General features: G+C 38.9%; 1 protein-coding gene across 13 annotated transcripts in view; it reads left to right on the top strand.

The window, feature by feature from the left end:
* ANKS1B (ankyrin repeat and sterile alpha motif domain containing 1B) overlaps positions 1-20,741 on the top strand; it is a 441,985-nt gene that overhangs the window by 398,834 nt on the left and 22,410 nt on the right. For 6 of the 13 annotated variants that reach the window (XM_080595957.1, XM_080595958.1, XM_080595955.1 and 3 more), the window contains 2 exons: positions 13,497-13,625; positions 17,930-18,001. In XM_080595957.1, the coding sequence (XP_080452083.1) occupies positions 13,497-13,625; positions 17,930-18,001 (201 nt within the window). Of the gene's footprint in view, positions 1-2,984; positions 3,438-8,291; positions 8,367-13,496; positions 13,626-17,929; positions 18,002-20,741 lie in introns of those variants that run through there. The other 7 variants (XM_080595951.1, XM_080595960.1, XM_080595961.1 and 4 more) reach the window with 3 other exon arrangements.

A 20,741-nucleotide genomic window follows, 5' to 3' on the forward strand; every position in this document is an offset into this window, starting at 1 on the left:
GTAGGAAAATAGTTGTGATTTTTTTTCTCTCTGAAATTTTATCTTCAACTAAATAATATCTTCCAAATACTTCATAGATCTTAATGCATTCATTTTTCCAGTGCATTGTGGTTTAAAACTATGGCTACATAGTTTAAAATTATGTTTTCCGTTTTACAGCTAAGAAAATGAAGTTATAAGGATTTTGCAACTTGGCTAAGATGACACAGAAATTTTCTAGAAACCAAAAGTAGAACTCCTGTATGATAGGACCCATTTTTAGGTGGTAACTGCAGTGTTGTGGGGTTTTTTGTTGTTGTTTTGTTTTGTTTTAACTTTTAACCATAGTATAGCATTTTTATTTGCTTGTTTCCTGCATGCTTTTCTGTCTCCTTCTCTGCTTTAGAAGGATTTAAAGATTATGGTGAGTGAAGGAAAATATGCCCAGGAGAAAATCAGTGTGTAAAATGAGATTATCTAAGAAGCAACGAAAAATGGATTTTATGAATGGTGGAAATTACTGGTGAAATAACAGAATTCTTTATAGTGGATTTAAGAAACAGTAAATACAAAAGTATGGATGTCCAGTTTATTTCATTCTGTTCTTTTTTTCTAAGATTTTCTTAATTCTGTTTTTCAAATAAGCAAAAAATAGTGTACGGTCTGGGGATGAACAAAAGCCATTTTAAAGAAAAGTATATAAAATCTAAACAAGATGTTCTATGGTTCATATTTTGAGGTGCATCTTATTTTTAAATATGGAAAGATGACATCTATGATAACCTTCAATTTAACATCAAAAGAAAAATGGTTTCTAAATCTATTTTTATTGCATTATATAGGTGTTACTGGATTTTGTCTTTTTAATTCAGATACATATTAATGCCAAAAATTGCTATGTCTTGAAGTGTAAATTTTAACAAACCCTAGAGTATTTTTTATTCAGTGGACAAGTAAACTGATAAAGACATGAAAAATCTAAGCAATTTCTGTCTAAATAAAAAGGTGCATATTTTCATGAAGGTTACAGAAGCTAACATTTTAGAAATAAAGCCGTGGGATGTGGATCATACCTACATGCTGCTTCATCGTATGGAATTAAGGAAGTTGTTTCTATATTTGGTACTAATGATCCAAACAAATGCCATAAATACTACACCAAGATGGGGACAGATGTTCTTTCAAGATGGGGACAGATGTTCTTTATTAATTTACTGTTTTTTCACACTCAGCCTTGTGAGCTAGAAGCTCTGTATTGGAAAGATCATATGAAAAATGGAGGCGGATTATATGAAAAATGGAAAAGGCTGGGTAGCTTTTACTGACAAAGAGACTATATTCTTATTGAAAGGCTGAATATTTCAGAGTCAAAGCTGAATTTTAGTATGTAACGTCTACATGTTTGAGCTCCTGGGAAATAACTTGTACTGAGAGTTTGGGGTGCTCTTCTGAAAGAGCTCGGGTTGTTGCATTTTGGTTTTGTTTTGCTAAAATGTTGTAACCTGTGCCTAATGTTGAGGACTGAAGCCACAAATTTTATTTTTATGGGTGGTATTTGTCCAGAAGTTTCTCTCCTATATGCAAGACTAAAGGGCTAGGGAGCACTTGTAACTGGCAGCACCAGCAGAAAGGGGAGTAATCAGTTGGCAAAGATTTGGCAGCTCACCACACATTGCTGGGCCAGTGCCGCGGCTGTAAAGCTGCACCTCCAGAAACCAGGCACGGCAGCGGCAGCCTTAGCAAACTGGTGGGAAGACCCTCAATCAGTCCTCCCCACCAGGACCCCAAATCCTGGGTTACTGGATGGAAATCAAATGAAAACTGACTGCATCATGTGAGGGAGGGTGTCAGCTGGCTGAGAGGGAAACCCAGGTGTGTTAACAGTCAATTCTCATTAGAGAAAATTTTTCCAGGCATGTCCCTGTGTGCAGCAGGCACCCAGAGGCAAAGCAGCGTGGGACCTCAAGCCCTGCCCCTGGCTGGGGGGACAGACCTTGCAGGATCACGGTGGTCCTGGGCCTGTCGTCTGCCTTCCCGTGGTGTGCTGGGGCACACTCCTGCTTGTGAAAGCTGCCTGAGGGTGCTCGTTTCTTACTCTAATAAGAATTGTTATTTCTGATTTTGGCTCTGTCTATAAAAGAACTCATTTCAGATGTCACTCTCCATCTCTGAAGATCTTTTTTCCACTGGAGGATGTGTGATTATTCCTGTTGGTAAGACAGGCTCTCCCCAGAGCTTGGGGAACATTCAGGGACGCAACATCTATTGAGATTGCACAACTGCTCTCCCACAGTCCTGAAACATTTGGAGTGATGAATACAAAAGGGGCCAGCCAGCCCCATTCATCCCATTTCATTTGTTTCTTTCAGCTGTTGCACCTTTAAAGATTGTTTGCTGTGCCACAAGTGATTTTCTGGGATTTGATCCAAAATTCTCCTCATTTCTGGAACAAGACTGAATTATAGTCAGCGAGTTACTGCTAGATAATTTGCATCAGAGAGTAGGGGTTGCTGTTGTTTCTTTGCTTCCCTTCTGTGCCTTACTGGAGCTTAAGTGCCAGGATGTGGGAGCAGTTTCCTGAGGCTCAGCCCTGTGGTGGGACACACAGTAGAGGCGGTGGGGAGATCAGGTTCATGGCTCCTCTTCTTGCACCAGATCTGCAAGGTGGACATGCAGGCCTTGCAGAGTAGACATGGAAGCCAACAGAAGAAAGAGCTCTCTAAACATGATCAGAAGGCATCAACTCCCTCTTCTCAGGCTTGCTTAGGACTGATCAGACCATTTGGGGCTGATGTTTGCCTAACTATGGCCATGCCTTGGTATTTTCTAGACTTGTTGTTCTCTCCTGGATTCCCTTTGTTTGCCTCCATCCTCCTTGAAGTGCAGTGTCTAACACTGGACTCTGCCCCCAGATGATGCCTCACTGGTGACTGTGCATGGCACAGAAATTCCTCCCCATGCATTACTATATTCTACCTGTATTAAATACTTTCTATTTTATTTAGGAGAGGGGAGTTCCATGAAGGGCCACCAAGACAGTTGGGGGCCGGATCCAGCACTTGTCCTATGAGGAGAGGCTGAGTGAGCAGGGCTGGCTGGAGAAGAGATGGCTTTGGGTACAAAAATGGAAAGAAGAAAAGCTCAGACTGGATGTCAAGAGAAACTTCCTCCCCACAAGGAGAGGCAAGCAGTGGGACAGGTTGCTCATAGAGGCTGAGGAATCTCTGTCCTTGGAGGTTTTCAGGACCTGACTGGATGAAACCCTGAGCAAGCAGGTCACATTTCACAGCTGCTCAAGCTTTGAGCTGGGGTTGTAAAGAAAGTTTCCTCAGCTCCCTTCCAACTTGAATTATCCTGTGATAATTGCTTATATTGCTTTGCTTATTCATTTGCAAAACCTCTGTATTTCACTTGTAGTATACTGAAACTTCCAGATCTGTGTGACCTCCCCGTTAAAACACTCTGTTAATCTATTTGATATTTTATTTGTATATTTAATCTTACTTTACCAAGGCATACTCTTAATGTACTGAATATCATCTGACCAATTTCTGCAGTTCATCAAATCCATTCTCAGTTCTTACCCTGGAAAGTCCCTAAGTTCTGGATCCTCCCCAGAGGGTCTGCATAGAGCAGGTCATTACAGATTCTCTCGACATGTTCCAGTCCAGTTCTGCTTAAATACTGATAATTTTTCTCTAAATGTATATTTCAACTTCTTGTGCAAACGCTGCATTTTGATTCAGGCTAGTTTGTGTACAGGGAACATCACGTGACATCGCATCAGAAGTTGCATAATCAGTGTCCACGTCCTGCTGTGCTTCTCCTTGCTGATGATGATTTAGTAGGCCCATTTTCCAACAAAGGAAGGAAATTTATCTAAGATGATTCATCATGAACAACCTCATTATAAACATCTTGAATTTTTCTTGGCCCATAAATGCTCTGGTGGGTAACACATTGCAGCAAGATCACACTTTTTCATTAGGCTCAATTTTGTATGTGTGCATAGAGGGAGAGAGGGAGATACATGCACATTTATTTATTGATACATTAGCATTTATTTCACATGGCCAAGAGCAATGTCAGGAGATTCCAAAGGCCACAAGGACCAGGGAATAGTGACTGGATTTTTAAATGATTTTGCTAGAAATTTGCTGGTCCCTGCAGTTTGGCTGGCTATAAATTCCCAAACCTTTGTTTACTTCCATCTTAAATATTCTTTTAGCCCTTCTTTGGTCCTTTTATTATCTTCCATGACTTTTTGAGGATAATTACTCCTACTTTAAGTAAATCTTTGACATCTCCTTAAGTGCCACGAAGTTGACCTGTGTTGAATACATCAGGACTGCTTTCTACCGAGCCCCTGTTCCTTTTGCGTATGTTGCCCACATATTCTTTCTGTTGCTTTCCTTCTTTCTTCTTCTTAAAAAGGGTATCATTTCCATGATCAATCCTATTGGTGTGTGATCACCTTTGGTAAAATTACTTTCTGTCTTCAGATTATCAAGTCATCCCTGTCAACAGGGATGGAGCTTACACTAACTTTTCAGGTAATTTTGTTCACCTTACAAAGCACTAAGTTATCTCTGACACAGCCTGCCACATTGAAGACCAACATATGTCCTGTCCTACATTTTTTCAAGTAAATATATGAGTAACTAGAAAGAGTTGAAGCAGATGGGAATGTGGAAACACTTTGTAACATGATTGGCTACTAACTTCACTGCAGGTGTCTGAAATAATTACACCTTGTTGACTTCTATCACAGATGAAGTTAGCAAGAGCAGTAAGAAACATTTTTTCTTATCTGAGTGTGTTTTCTGGAAATCACAGAGGTTAATTTAGATAAACAGGAGAACTGAAAATGTCCATAAAACAACTCTTTTAAAAGGCAGTCATGAAGTGATTAGGAGGCTATGTCAGAACTGACTGCTGGGAAAGGAAGGGAGATGGCTGAGTGGAGAGCAGGTGGCACAGAGCCTCACCTCCCTCCCTCTGGCACTGTTAACCAGCCATCTATATCATCAGTAGCACATGGTAGGAGCTGTGCAGTGCAGGCTACTCCCTTTCCCTCTTCCTTCACCCCTCCTGTCTGTCAGAGTTGTGTTCCATGGGGACAACTGGGAAGTCTTTCATGCATGGGACATCTATAGCTTTTATATCAGGATATCAGATTCTTGTTGGAACATAGTTCTTCCCAAAAGATAAATGCATACCAATAAGATAAGTGCATGTTTGATGTTAATCAGACAATAGCTGGTGCTGTTTTTATTATTTTTAGCTATGTTCCTTAAGAAAAAAAAATATTTGTGAAACTCTCTTTTTCACAGAACCTTCTACATCAGTGGTATTAAATGTCCAAGTGTATTTCTGTTTATTACTGTGGAAGTGCATGCACAGATTTAGTTCTTTTCCTTCTTTTTGAGGGCATATGTTTTGGGAACTGAAAATTGGGCATGTTTGAAGTCTAATACCAACTCTCCCTCCTACTGCCTACTGATTTTCTGGCCTCAGATGTTCACTTAACCTTTTTCCTTTCCTTGGTTCCTTCCACTTCAGCACAAGGGTATGCAACCTTAAGTACTTCTCACAGGGATTTCATAATTCATTAAAAAAATTCAGCACTTTGAAGACATAAAATATGTATATAATAAATGCTAAATATTTTTACAGTGGTCCAAAGAAGAGGTTGGCTTTTGAATTTCAATTCATTACCTTCCATAAAATTAATGTTCCTTCTGTATTGCATGTCAGTACCTTAGTCATTCAAACATTAATGAGTACAGAACTGAGTAATGAGTTTTGCATGGCTGTACTTCCCACTGGCCATTGATGCAGTCATGAGACATTCTCAGTCGCTGCTGGTCCTCTTTAATAAATCTAGTCACCTGTACTTAAAGGTAATTCAGCTTAATTCTAGACCCTCTAAACCATTAATCCTGGAGGTATGGAGCAGGGACCTGGACCCAGAGCTCGTCTCTCGCATATGAGTGCTTCAAACATCTGCTTTTGTGCACTCTTCTTTCTCCAATGAATTAAAAATAAGAAGCACTTCCCTTCATTTATAAAAGGGATTGAAGACAGCCTATCTTCTGCTGCTTTAACCCGTAAGAGAGGAAGGTGAAATACGTAGGTGTGAATTCCCTCAGTCAGAGAAAGGCATCAGATTCAGATCTCCCAGCTCTTGGAGTGAGTGGACTAACCCACAAGGCTCTTTCTGGGGACAGAGGGACAGGGTGGGCAGCATTGGCATGTGTAAGAAAGGATTGATTTCCTGCCCGTATTTAAAAGCTTAAAACTTGCTTATGCAGTTACTGCAGTGTTGTGTTACCTGTTCCCAAGTAAGTTAGCACCTAAGCAGCCGTAGATGGACCTGGTGTATTCATACATTTCCTGCCACAGCAGTGTAGGGCTGTTATCACAGAACAGCTATGCCAGGGCCACAGCTGCTTGCAGGAGGCACCAGGCACCACTGCTTGAGGGCAAGTCCTCAGGAGGGGCAGGGCTGAAGGATAACCTTTGTCTCCAGAATATCAAGGTGGTGAGAACCAGCTGTACGATAAGACAGCATCACAGCAACCTTGTGCCAGCACCCTTAGTGCTGGAGAGAAATTAAATGTCTGTTAGCATGCAGTGCCGTGCTAATTTATCTTATTCCTTTCAGGACCTCAGCAAGTGTGTCCAAATAGCACTGCAATATGTTTTCTTGACTGCCAGATGCTTGGGGATGCTGCACCTGGCATGGAAGTGCCTTCACTTTTACACTTTTCTTGAAAGGCTGAGGCACAGCCTCTGGTAGGCATCACAGTGATGGGCACGGCTGGAGCATCCAGAAATCAGTTTTCTAGACATACAGATGAGGAGGGGAAAAAAAAAAAAAAAAAAAAGGTAACTACTGCTAGGTAGTTCAGCAGGAGTCACTGGAGTGGTGCTTGCTGCTGGCCTTACACTGAGAGCCCTCTGCATCACTAAGGAAACACAAATAATTTTGAAAACAAGATAGGGAAGAAATTAACTGGATATGGGAAAATTTAAAAATAACTGAAGCAGGGGGAAGGGATGTGTGTGCATGCACTTCAAATTATGAAGGAAATAAGGGACAATTAACAACATTAGGCAGCCACCAGCCTGTCTGGCAGCACGCAGTAGTCAGTGCAGGGGGTGCCAGCCTGCCCTGACAGTAACCAGAGCTGATAACCTAGTCTGTCGCCAGCCAGGCAGCCAGGTTTCAGGCTGCTGAAGGTAAGAGCAAGAGCCATATTTCTGAGAAGAGCTGCGCTTTTGGGGTTATCTGTTTTGAGCATCGATGCTGAATTCCTGCTGCTGCTGCTAAGAACCAGCAATGCACACTCTGCTGCTGTTAAATTACTGATACTTTAATTGCTAGCTATTCTGGATGCTGCAGTTGCATTTTTCATGTGTGTTTAGTGCTCTTTGTTGCTGCCTGCCTAAGATACTGTGGGCAGCTCCTACATCTGATGCTTTGTTTTAGTTGCCTGGCTACTGTAAAATGTTATCTTAGCTTTTGCTAAGGTGTCAGGATGCTTTCTTGATGATTGTCCAAACAAGGAAATATGTAGCGGATGCTGGTGAATGCTGTGCTCGTCTAGCTCTGTTGCTTTTGCTAGAGATGCTACAGTATGCTTACTTTGCTTTGCCTACTACACACTATCTACAAAATAATGTAGAATGCTGAAAGAAACCTTTTTAATTGCTAAGTGGGGGCATGGTCAATACCAAAGGTAATATTGTCTGTAACTTTATATGCAAAGGAACTGTTGGTGGAAGGAGATGGTGGCTGACTGCTTCACTTAATTGCAGTGCATTCTTTCCTGGTAATTGTTGCAAAGAGAACTGATCTTTCCTGTTGACTATATTGCCAGATTTTTCCCTCTCTCTATCCCTGTGAAAATCTCCAGCAGAGTGAGATTCAAATCTCAAAACTTAATTGGGGGTGTTGACTTCAAACTTCTTTCCTGCCAAAAACTGAAAATAACCAATTCTTCTGCTCTCTGCGTTTTCTGTTTATGCCTGCATAACTTTCTCTCTTTACATCACCAGCACTTCTGACTAAATTGTTTTCTTGTACTCACAGTTTGAAGCCTCTTCTAACATCTCTGAATAAACTATGTTTCCTTCCAGTCAGTCCAAAAATATTTTGTCAGCAAATAAATAAAAAATTACTTTTAACAGCTGTTTTTCTCCGTTCTTTAATGTTATTGCAAGCCTTTTCTTAATTATTCTTGCCTTTTGGCAGTTGCGGTGCATTAATATTTACAAGATGAGATGTAGTTTTCTGTTTATATTAGCAGTCCTCTGTCTGTGAGATCTGGACCAACCAGAATGCAGGATATCCTTTCTCATCGATTCATCAGGTTCATAATGTAAGATACAGTGATAAATGGCTATGTTGTCACTCTATGGATGTACAGTCTGTCGCCATGCTGTTATCTACGGGTGTCATGTTGTTGAAATTACAAAAAAAAAAAAAAGTTTGTAACTTGTCCTCCCTCTTTTGGGACTATGTGTGCGCGCATCCATGTATCGTGCCGTGTGGTTCGCGTATGTTGGCTTTATGATGCGCATACAGGATGCGGGGGGATTGCCAGCAGCAGTCTCGCTCGGTGGGAGCTTTGATTTCTGTTCCTGGTGTTTTTGTTTGCTCACTTCTTCAAAGCACGAAACAGTGTAAACAGCGCAGTTTGCACTGTTTCACCCCCACACTGTGTTGTTGCTGCCCTTTCTGTCTTAATCTATAGGCTTCGCCTAGCCAAGGAACGTGTTGTGTTTGCAAAGGCAGTAAGGCACTTTTGGGGAATTAGCTAGCATCAGTAGTGCTCTGAATTTTCATAACTTCTGTGACAAATCCACATGGGCTGTACAAGTGAGAGCAAAACCAGTTATCTGTATTGCAGTGTGGTGAGAACAAATCAGGGGTTCAAACTTCAACAAGCACAGTCATTCAAAAGGTCTGTAAATGTCTCCTGGTTTCTACCATTTAACTGCCTTCTTGCACTATTTCTGGCAGAGAGGGGCCATTTTGGCTACCAGGCTTTAGAGTCTTTTAAAAGGTAGGTACACCACACACCCATCTCTATTATATCAAATATATATATATTTATATATATATATAAGGAACTAATAATAAGGAAATAATTAGGATTTGGCTGGCCCGCAGAACATTTAAAATTCTTACAGAGAGAAAATTATTAATTTTTCAGCGAAAAGCAGTGTATCTATGTGTGCTCCAATTTATTGTTGTCATGGCAACTAATGCACGTTACCATAACTAGGCATGAGGCTTTAACAGGTGAAGAGTTAGAAGCTGTAGGCCTTGTTAAAAATGAATACATTCATGCCAATCAAAACTAGGCCTAATTTTTTATATAGCATGGAGGTTTTTTTGACTTGACATTTTAATAAAAAGATGAGGCAGATGTTAGATTTTATAGAAGTTGTAGTCAGATGACTTCTTACCTGTGACTACTACTGCATCCAGGTGCCTTTAATATGAGTCAAATATGGTTCTCGGAGAATTGGATGAATTAGAATAACCTGTGCTACAACAGTAGAAATTACCTAATAGCAGTAGTCTGCTTCAGCAGTTCATTTGACATCAAGTATGTGAGCCCTGAGACGTGCACATCTGCCTGTTTCCAGGCCTATGAAGCACTGCAAAGGCATGAGAAATTGGTCTTTAAGGCCATGACCTTTATGGTTAAAAATTGTCACTGTAAAAGCATTGAATCTCATCCATTCTGGCACCTTACTTGAGATGGCTTTGGTATGTAAATTATTTATCTGCAAAATGTGGAACAAAAAATCTTTTTTGTCAAGGTGACTGAGGCCAGTGAGAAGAAAGATGCTGGCTAGAGACATGGAACACCAGACCACAGGCAGCACAGTGAAAACCACGTGAGAAGCTGCACAGCTGCCTGATGAGATGCAAAGTGAGATGAGGAGTAGATTCTCTCTTCCCTTTCTACTTCATCAGATAGATTAAAATCTCCATACGTATATAGTCTCATAAAAAATACATAAGCTTAAATGTTTGATTATTTCTTGCAAATATATATTGCAAATTAAATATTCAAATAAGAAAATTCTTATCTTACGATATGTATTTTTAAAAACTAAATCAAATATTATAGTTGGTCCGGTACAACAATTTCCGAACATTTCTATAGTGCTTGAAAGTGTTCTAGGTGCTTATTAAAGACCTGAATCTCCAAACGTCAACACTGAGTTGTTCCACACCAATTCCTCAGATTTACAATTCATATTCTTCTACCCCAGGCTTAACTGTCATCCCAACTCTTCTCTAGGTCAAAGATGTTTCTGCACCTTTGCATTTAAACTGGAGTTAATTGCCATCATGACACAATCATAATCATCCTAAATCTCAGAATTTTAGAATCTGACTGGTGTGAGTCAGCTGAAGAACTTCTCCTTCCTGTAGAGGTTTTTAAGCCCAAATTTATGAAAGTATTTTAGCTGCCTTAATGCAGTTTAAATGCTTTCTTCCCTTTCAATTAAAAAAAAAAAATAGATGGGGAGTATGTGATAGGAATTACATTTTTAAGCATATACATGGATCTGGTCTTTGGAGAGTACCTTGCTGTAACTCAGTCTAAGTAGATAATGAATAGTAGCCATAGTATAGTTTAAAAATCTAAGGACTTTGGTAAGAAACAAATAAAAGGAAATGAGACCAGAAAACTGAATATAAAAGCACTTATTATACAGTTACAAAAGAATTTTTTATGACTATGTATAACTCTTCTTCACCTTCATCTATCATAATAATATATTACCTATGATGTTTAATTTTATGCTGCTTTTCTTAGTATCTGCTCCCTCTGCAAGAAACACCAGAGTACATGAAAGGTCTTCAGCTGCAGTTGTCTGTCAGGAACTGCAGAAATTCCCCCTCTCTACCTTCCCTTAATCTCAGTTATATTGTGAATTTAGATCATCCTAGAGACATGTATAGCAATATTATTGCTTCTGTTTTGTCTAATTTAAAAGGAGGAGATACTTGGATGACTGTATGTATTTATAGAGTAATTGATGGATACAAATCAACAGTCTCCTCACAGTCCCTCTCTAAGTTTCTTATACACTACTTTTATTAGCCTGATTGAAGATTATTTCTGATTTCCTTATTATTATTGCTTCCTAGCTCCTTTATAAAATTGAACCAATATGAGAGGTAGTCACTGTTTCTCTTGTCACCGCTCTTCATTTACAGGCAGAAGGGATGCAGTTCCCCATGCATTGACTCCCTTTTGCATGAAAGATATTAAATCTGTAAAATGTTGTATTCATTTTAGTCCTTAAGTACCCTTCTTACTTTGCCAGTAGCATCCATTTTCTGTATTCAAGACCAGTGCAACAAAAGGGTTTGGAGCACTACACAATGTCACTTATTCTGTAGAAATACTGCTCCTCCCTGACTGCCATCCCTGGGCTTCCTCGGTGGAAAGACAGATGGTCAAAGGATGTACTTTTATAGCTTCTGTATTCTGAATTTACTCCTGTTCTATCGTAATAACCTTTTGCTAAATGGTTAGGATATATCTCCTGAGATCTGTTTCCTTACAGAGAAGATGCAGGAGTATATCTTTGTTAGAAGAAAGGACTGTTTCAGGTGTTCCATTAGTTACGGCCTTGAACACTTCATGACAGACAGCTGAGCATGCTGTGGAAATTTGTGAGGGATGCAGTCCATCTTCTTTTGTAGTCAAATACAAACTGTATTAATAAGGATACAGATTCTTACCCCTTGTAATATGATTGAAACCATATTTTATAAGAAGAACTGATTCTTAAATCAAATTCTCACTGCAGATTAAATATGATGAAGGGTTTTATAAATTACTGGTCAGAAGGATTAATTTCTGTGGATAAAGAATGCTAAACACTTGAGCAATTGCTGATGTTTCCCTTTCAAAATTTGAGGTTCAAGTCAGATCCCATAGCATATAAACAACTTAAGTGGGCAAAACAGAAATTACAATGCTGTATAATTTGTAGATGTACTAATAGTGTCAACATAAAGTAGGTTCGACTTGTTTTATGATGTTCACTTGCTTGAAGTTACCATATTGGCAGGGTAATGTTGCTGTTTCCAAATTTATCTCTTGTTTTTCATTGCAGAGTTGTGCAAATGTGTGTCATTTCATTATTTTGTGACACATGAAAATGATGTACTTGTTTTGTTTACTCTGTCCTGATTTAATTAGTAGGATGTGATAGTTTGCCAGACTTTTGAATGTGTTCAATAAGAATTGTTTTCGTGTGTTTTCGATGCTTAACTACTTCTTACTTTAAAAGTCTTAACTTCTAGCCATATTTTGTGTGAAAAGGTGATTCCTTGCTAGTTTCAACACACATTTTAGCAATATTACATACACAGAAAATTCACAAGATATGCACAGTTAAAGAAAGTGGTAGCGTAATCCAAATTGAAAGACTCATATAGAAGAGGATTAAATAGTTTGAGAAAGAACAACTAAGGGAAGAAGAAGGATCAGGAAGGAGAGATCTGATCCCAAAAGTCAGAGAAAGAAGTGGAGTGGAATTCAGAGAGACCAGACCAGATAGGCTAAGGGATGAGTGGGATCGGTGACAGAGGAGAGGTTGGGAAGAGGAGAAAGACGCCATCTATGGGTGGAAGGAGCCTCAAAGGCTTCAAAGGGCCCAAATGTCAGCCCAGGTCCAGTAAAGCCATGTCCAAAATATGTGGTGTCAGATGAAACCCAGACCAGCATTGCTGTGCTGTGGGGATCCCAGTACAGATGCCTGCACTGGCTCTTTTTGAAAGGGAGAAGAGTGCCATGTGAAGGGGTTTGGCAACAAGCTGCAGTCCTGCCCTTGTTCCTTGAGGAAAGAGGGGAGATGACAGCTCTAGGAAGACAATCATTTATCAGTGAGAATGATGCACATGGAAGGGCAGTGTTAGTAATTCTACAATGAGGCATTGAGAGAAGGTGATCAAAGTAAATATTCATAAAGAGATTAAAGAATACCTCATATGTTTGAAGAATGTATAATAAGTCTTCAGATAAAAGCAAAGTCTCAGTTATTTAGCCATTTAGGAAAGTTAGTTATCAGTTATATATGCTGGATAATGGAAGACTTATTAGCTGTGTAGAAAAGCTTGCAAAACACATAGCGGAATTTGTGAATGGCACTTTTGTGCATCTCATGATTTTTTTCAAGTGCTCTCATCCTCATACATATATTGTAAACAGTTATTTTTAAGGAAGATTTCTGGTGCCTAATGATTTTATTCTAAAGGTAAATAGATTTAATTAAAGCATCATTAAACACTACAGTAAATGAGTTTGGATTATAAATTAAGTCATGAAAAATGCTGCAACTAAAATAAGTGAGTACAACTTCTACATGGCTCTATATGTAGAAAATATGTCAATTGATCACAATTATGGAAGGCTACTTTATAGTGAATTTCTGCAACTTTTTTTATATCTTGAGCATCTGATTTTCAGACAGGAGACTGGGGAGAGCCTTCAATTACCTTGCGACCTCCAAATGAAGCTACAGCATCAACACCTGTACAATATTGGCAACATCATCCAGAGAAACTCATCTTCCAGTCTTGCGATTATAAAGCATTTGTAAGTGTTTATAAATTCAGTGGTTTGATTTGGAGTAAATATATTAATGTTAGATTTTGATAACTTTTTTTTAATTTATAATATTTTGTCAATCACTTTTAATGAAACAAACCACTTCCTCTGCAATACTGTAATTATAATAAATGAGAAACAAGCATGCACAGTAATTTTTGCTATGAATTTTCTGATATATTGCAGCCCATGTAGCAATAGTGTTAGGGAAATGACACTATGAATAAGTGGCTAAGTGTTGTAGAAATGACAGTGAGAGAAAACACTCCTACTCCTCATCCTTCAAAAATGCCTGTCTAGTGTTTATAGGACAAATAATAAAACAACATAATATTGAGATCCTTATACCTACCATAATGTTTAGTGCACATTATTTAAAGTGAGTATCGCCTTGCCTGAATTTTTTACACTTATTTTGGGAAATTGAAGTTGGAGGTCATGGTCTGAAGCAGCATTTTCCATCTGTGAGATGAGGGCAAATTCAAACCTCCCCTAAACTGATGACGACTTAAAGTACCAGTAGCAGTCAGTTCCTTCAAGGCAGGGAGTATTTATTTTTACCTCCCAGTAGCTGTAACTCATTCCCACTTCCATTTCTGGAGAAATGGAGCTTCTTTCTACAGCTAAGGAAGATTGGTGTTCTTTGGCTGTTATGCATGCTTGTGAAGGAGGGGAAGGTCTCCTGAAGTATAAAAAAAGACATATTGAGAGACTTTTAAATGAAAAACACGTTTCTGAAGCCTTGAGTTTGCTTTGTCAATGGAGGGCAGCTCGTTCTTCTGCAGATCTCAAGAGGTGCCTCAGCCTACCTATTTAAACTGCTATGTTTCCCCTTTTGGCTTTACTGGAAAGCACTGGTAAAGTTGCTGAAGATGCTTCCATCTACTTGGGATCCACACAGCTGCATCCTCTTTAGAAGAGGGCACCTAATGAAGCAAGACTGATATTTTTAAAAAGAAAGGGGCTAAATATTTTTTGTGCCTTTAGCATAACAGCTGGAGGTTAACCACTTGCCCAGGATATGAGTTTTAGGTCCTCTTCACCTGATGGGACTTGGATCCAGAGTGCTTTTTAGGATAATGCTCTGTTCACGAAGCACTAGGGCATTTTTGTGGAGAGCTGGGGGCTACTGAACCTGATTTAAAACATAATTCAGAAAGGTAGAAATAAGGAACTAAGTAAGCACAAGTGAGAGCCTGGATCCCACAGAGGAGGGGCAGAAGGGTTGTTACAGGCCTGGCTCACTAAAGTGCATCTGTATCTTCCATAAGACCTTCATGCTGTAGAAATTACCACAAATGGAGTAACTGTCCCTGTTCAGTAACAGGAACCTCCCAACTTCCTCAGCAAGACATGGTCAAAGTCCACCTCACCTGTTCTTGGGCCTTCTCTCCCTGTGCAGCACCTGAAATTCAATAGGCAGCTTAATGACTTCAAGTTTTCTTAATGTTTTTGGTATAGTGAATGGGTTTATCTGAAGAGGGCCTCTTAACTCATTCCTTGATCCAGCAATAAATTCATAATTGGATGTAATCTTAGCACTAGATTGATAGGCATATTGATCATTGAAGTAATTAAGTTGGGATTAAAAGGAAAAAGGGACTATCAAAATATCCAAGTTAGCAGTGGTGAAGGAGACATTTTTCTTCCCGAAGGACCATGCATCAATGAACTGTCTTAGCTCCCTGAGCTGTAACGACCTCAGCTTTATAGAGTAAAACACTGGCTTGGAAGTTAGTAATGAGGGTAACTTTCGTTGTATCTCACTTCACTCAGTTGAACTGATATCCTCTACTTTGCTCCCACAACTTCTGCGTCTTTGAGAAGGAACGTTTCTGAAAGCAAAGCAAGTCAAAGGAAAGTAAAATTCTTTCAAAGAATTTCAGAGTCTTCTGACACCTACCTGGACAGTAGCTTTGTGATTTGTTTGTCAGTTCTTCAGTCCACCCTGGGAAGCATTTTTGAATGCCTGCAGCCGAGTCTTTTTGCCACTGTGCAGATGGTACCAGAGCTGCCCAGGTCTTCTCTTCCTTCCTCTTCTGCCGTGAGCTCAAAAGCAGTTTAGTGTTTTTTTTTGTTGTTTTTTTTTTTTTTTTTTTTTTGTGTTGTTTTTTGCATGATGCCTGCCCAACTGGTAGCTTTCAAGCTTCTCAAGCAATCCCAAATCCTTGTGCCATAGCGCATTTGATAAATAAATAAATAAAATTGAAGAACTAAATTGCATCCTTCTCAGAGAAGGCTAATGATTCCAAAGGTCAGACAGCAAAGGACTCAGAGAAAGATACAGTTCAACTCCAAAGGCTTTTGTTTAATTTTCTAATTTCTGAACTTGCTCTAAATCAGTTGCTTGTTTGTAAGGGTGATATCAAGCCATCACATCAAATTAATGCCCAAAGCCCTGTTCATGTCACCATCAAACCCCCGGCTGGACTCACAGCTGCTAGACCTACAAATCTTTCACATCTGTGGTCCTGTAGGAATGCCCTTCACTTGTTCCTCTCTGCCTGCACTTATCTGATAGCAGTGGTGTTGCTCACCCTTCTGTTTATAATGCTCTGTAAAGTGTTGCTCACTAATCACCATCTTGGCTACTGCCTACATTGAAATATTTATGCATTTTCTTGCAGGTCAGAGACTCCTGTGGTACACAATGTGAACTGAAGGCTTTAAAGAAAACATCTCAGTCTAGGTCAAGAGACCAGAGAGTTGAACCAGTACACTTTCTGTTCTGTTTGCAGTTTACATTTATCTGTAAATGAAGTTGTATTTTGATCAGTTCTTGTTTGAGGTGAAGCTGGTTCACGCTCTGGTTTGGTTAGGTTGTAGAATCATAGGAGCATTTAGAGTAGCGAAGACCTTCAAGTCAAGATCAAAAGATCATCAAGTCCACCCATCAACCTGACCTACCAAGTCCCATCAATAAACCATGTGCCTTACTGCCTTTTAACTTAAACCACCTTAGGGTATTCCCAAGGGAAGTCAGCGTGGCAGAATGAGATGGGCCAGGCAGCAGTGGTGGGCTGCAGTATCCTCTGGGAAGAGGCTCCTGCCTACGGTGCTGGGTTTCCTCCTGGAGCTCACCTAGCCTGTTCTCGCCAGTGGTATGACTTCTCTTCAACTTACTTAGTTGCTTACTTAGGATGGAAGACTTAAGAGAAGCCGTGGCATTGAAGTGCAGTGGGAATGCAGAGAGACATCTCTGTGCCTGGGAAGAAGATAAGGGGCAGCCTGCTGTCCTCTTTCTCTTTCCTTGATTAAGCCAAACCTGCATGTGACACTATATAGAAATGCAGAAACATCCATGTGCACAGAGCTATACAAAATACATGCACATCAACAAATCTGCATACCTCTAGTGTATAGAGGAGAAATGCAGCCTATGGCCCTTGCACAACCCTGTTGACAGTAACAGGACCACTCTCTAACAGGCAAGAACAGCAGCGAGGACGTAGCCAACTTCATCCCTGGGGAACCAGTGCAACTCACACTTTGTTGAGAAAGTACTGAGTCCCCAGATCTACAAATCCAGAGGAGTGGAGCCTGCTGTTAGGGTGCAGAAGGGAGGGCTCAAAGTGCCCTCACCAGCAAGTCATGCGGTGAGGAAGAGGCAGGTAGGATGTGCATGCCCTCAGAGGTGAGCAGGCTGATTGTGGAGGAAGGTGGCTTTCAGCGAGCTGAGCCAGGACCCAGCACTCACTGCCACCCTGTTCAGGTCCAATAACAGCCTTGAAATAATAGTTCAGGGTCAGTCTTTTCTTAGGAAGCAATAATGGTTTAAGCTAGTTTGCAGCTCAGATCTGTTTTCTGTTTGCTGACATCAGGCTCTGTTTGCTGTTTACACATAAAGTAGTTACAGATTGAGTACAGAGAGGTTAGCATCTCTGCTGCCCTTCATGTCCACAGGATTGTACACATAGCAATACAAGTTTGGGAGATGGCAACTAAAAAAAGCAAACTCTCCATTTTTTAATCAAGTGGTATTTTTCAGATGGAATCTGTAGTATGTGATTGTTGCTTGAGTGACTAAGGTTACAAGCTAGAATACTTTCACATGCTGTTTCAAAGGGCTCCATCTGATTTAATACACTTGCTGTGCATTCCTGTTTCATAGTTTGATTAACATAATTTTAAATGATCTATCAGAGAACAGCAGGGTGGAAAAACTCTAAAACCATACAATATTAAATTGTCTGGTAGAACTATGGTTTTTGAGGCATTTTTAGTGCATTTCTGAAAATGTTTTTCTGTTCTGAAATATTAGCTATGTGAAGTTTAATGGGTTTTTATTTTAGTATTTAGGTTCTATGCTGGTAAAAGAATTAAGAGGCACAGAGTCAACACAGGATGCATGTGCAAAGATGAGGGTAAGTTAGTAAATTAACGTGCTTCTGTAATCTTCATAATATTAAATAATAATAGGTGATGATTACTTGTACTATACCTTTTTTGGTTTTATAATGTTTTGTTACCTATTTGTTTCTGGTGCCCTTACATTTACATTGGCATTCAGTAAGAGGCCTGCTCTGCCTTTTAACTTAGCACCAAAATTTGAAGGTAGACTTTATTTTGCATGTTGTCTAAGAAAAGCAAATGCGTACATTATATCCTTTGTTTCCTCTTGAATCTTTGAGACTGTTTCAAAGTACTTTTCACACACTTAAATGTGCTATATTGGTTTCTTTTTATAAACAGAATTGATCCATAACATATACAATAATATATGATTATATATATTATATATGATAATAAGGATTGAATTTACTATATAAAACATGTACTAGTAAGTATGTTAACGTTACCAAAGTCATTGTTTTTTACATATGTGATGTCTACAATCACATAATCATGCGTGTGCCTTTACTCACATGAGTATTACCATGTGTCATGAGTTATGAATTACTTACCCATTTAATGACCAAAGGATGAAAAGGATACCAATTCAGGTTCATCTGTTAATGGAAAAGCAGTTAGACTTCCATCCATTTGGTAAGCATATATTATACTGTAGCTCTTTGGGTTGATGCTGGTTTGTAGAAAATTACTATGAGGGTCAGTCTATCTACAACAAATATAATGCTGCCAGAAACTCAAAACAACACCAGGCCAGCTACCTGATACATTCCCAATTGTAGTGAAGTAAAAACACTCCTGGTTATAGAGATGGCAAACATATGTCTGGCATGATAAAATAATGAAGAATATAATTGTTTCATGATCTACTGAAGATGTAAAAATGTATAGACGAGTGAGTGAAAAACTTCATTTTATGGATCATAAATCTTTTAGACAAGATGCCTCTGAACACTAGATGTAGCATGTGGATCAATTATAAAGCTAGAAGACATGTAAAATTCATGCAATCAGACAACCATTTACTATTGGTTACGTATCTACAGTACACAGACTTCTGCACAAGCTGTTTAAGCTAAGGGCTGGCAGTAATTCATGCTTACTGGATTGCTTGAAGATCTGTGGCTAATTACATGCTAATCATTCCTTACCTGGGCTTAAACTCCTCTTTAAAAAACCAACAACTTGACAGAGAGAGGATCTGTAGTCATATACACGTGTTCTGGGGAGATTAACTGAGGCTGGAAGTGTACCATCTTCCAACTCAGTTTTCAAGCTGTCTAATGTAGCACTTCAATTTTTAAGGAATATCCTTATACAGATCTTAGGGTGGAATTTGACACTATGGTATCATATGACACCTTCAGTAAGTTATTTGACTGAACTAGGAAGCTAAACATCAAAAAAGCCACTGTTAATAATTTATAGCATTTTTAAGATTTTTTTTGGAAATATGCTCTAAACTTGGCAAATTTAAATTACACACCTGAAAAACTGTTTGAAAACAAACGTAATATAAATTATAATTTTTCCATAAAAATAATGGAGTTATACGAACAGTCTGTAGCACCATACGGGGCACTTATATAAACACTATTGCTGTATTGTTTATATATATATTTATATTATATTTTGAAACCATTATGCTGTGAGAATGTTTATTTTGTATTTTAAGGGACTTTTTTATTTTATTTTTATTGCAAAAAGATTTGAATGAAACAGTTCTTAATCAAGATTTTATCTATCCTTTCAAGGTAGTCTATTTTATCATATTCCTATTCAAGTCAGAACCAAAAAAAAGCACATTGACTTAATGAGAACAAATTATTATCTTAGAGTAAGTTTGCCAGTGAGAAAAATGTATCTTTTTCCAAAATTTCTCCCCCAGTTGTATTCTAAATGTTGGTGTCTTTGAATTGGGTGTTCAGGTTGTCCTAAGCCATGCTGAAGTATCGATGTGATGTTGTCGTTGAAAATATGGATTATTTTATAATTCCATTTTACTTTAAATGTACTGAAAGGGACATTTCATTTACTAAGATGAGGTTAAAAGTTAGATACGTTACCTGACTGCTTCTCAGGTACTGAATTTTGTCCACTTGTTCAGTCTCTTTTGTATACTCTTATTAATAAGTAAGGTTGTACACAAGGCTATACTAATGTGATACAGCACTGTTTAATTTTAGTATTTGTTTTATTTTACTACTTCTATATTTCAAATACACAACATGTTGAACTTCATGCTGTAGTCTGAAACAGGCTGGGGGCAAAATACTTTACATGTAACTTTGTATCATGTTGGGGTCCATTCCAACAAATTTTTAATCTTTCTGGAGTTTGCCAGATAATGTTTTTTATCAGAAGGTATGAAAATTAGGTATCTAGTATTTCTGTCAATGTGATTTTTGCTTCTTCTTCAACCTAATGCTGTTCAAAATAGTGTTGGTATTCACTGGACATTTTCCTGTCAGCAAGTGCACACAAGGATGAAGGCCTATCAGTGGGAAAAAATCTTGATCTTCCTTAATCATTCATATATACAGAAAAAGCAACAAAAATTACAACTTGCTGACTGCTAATCCCTCCCTGGTAGTTGTGGAGGCTTCCTGAACTTTCAGTTATTGCTATTTATGGTTTGGGTTCTTGAAAAGAAGTGTAATGAGGATATCCCTCGCTTCTCTCCACAGACAGGCTTACAGCAGCCTATTCCTCTTATATACTCTTATAGTTAAGAGAGAAGGGAGATCCTAAATC

Source organism: Anser brachyrhynchus, assembly GCF_964034855.1.
Source record: "Anser brachyrhynchus genome assembly, chromosome: 1".
NCBI classification, from domain to species: domain Eukaryota; kingdom Metazoa; phylum Chordata; class Aves; order Anseriformes; family Anatidae; genus Anser; species Anser brachyrhynchus.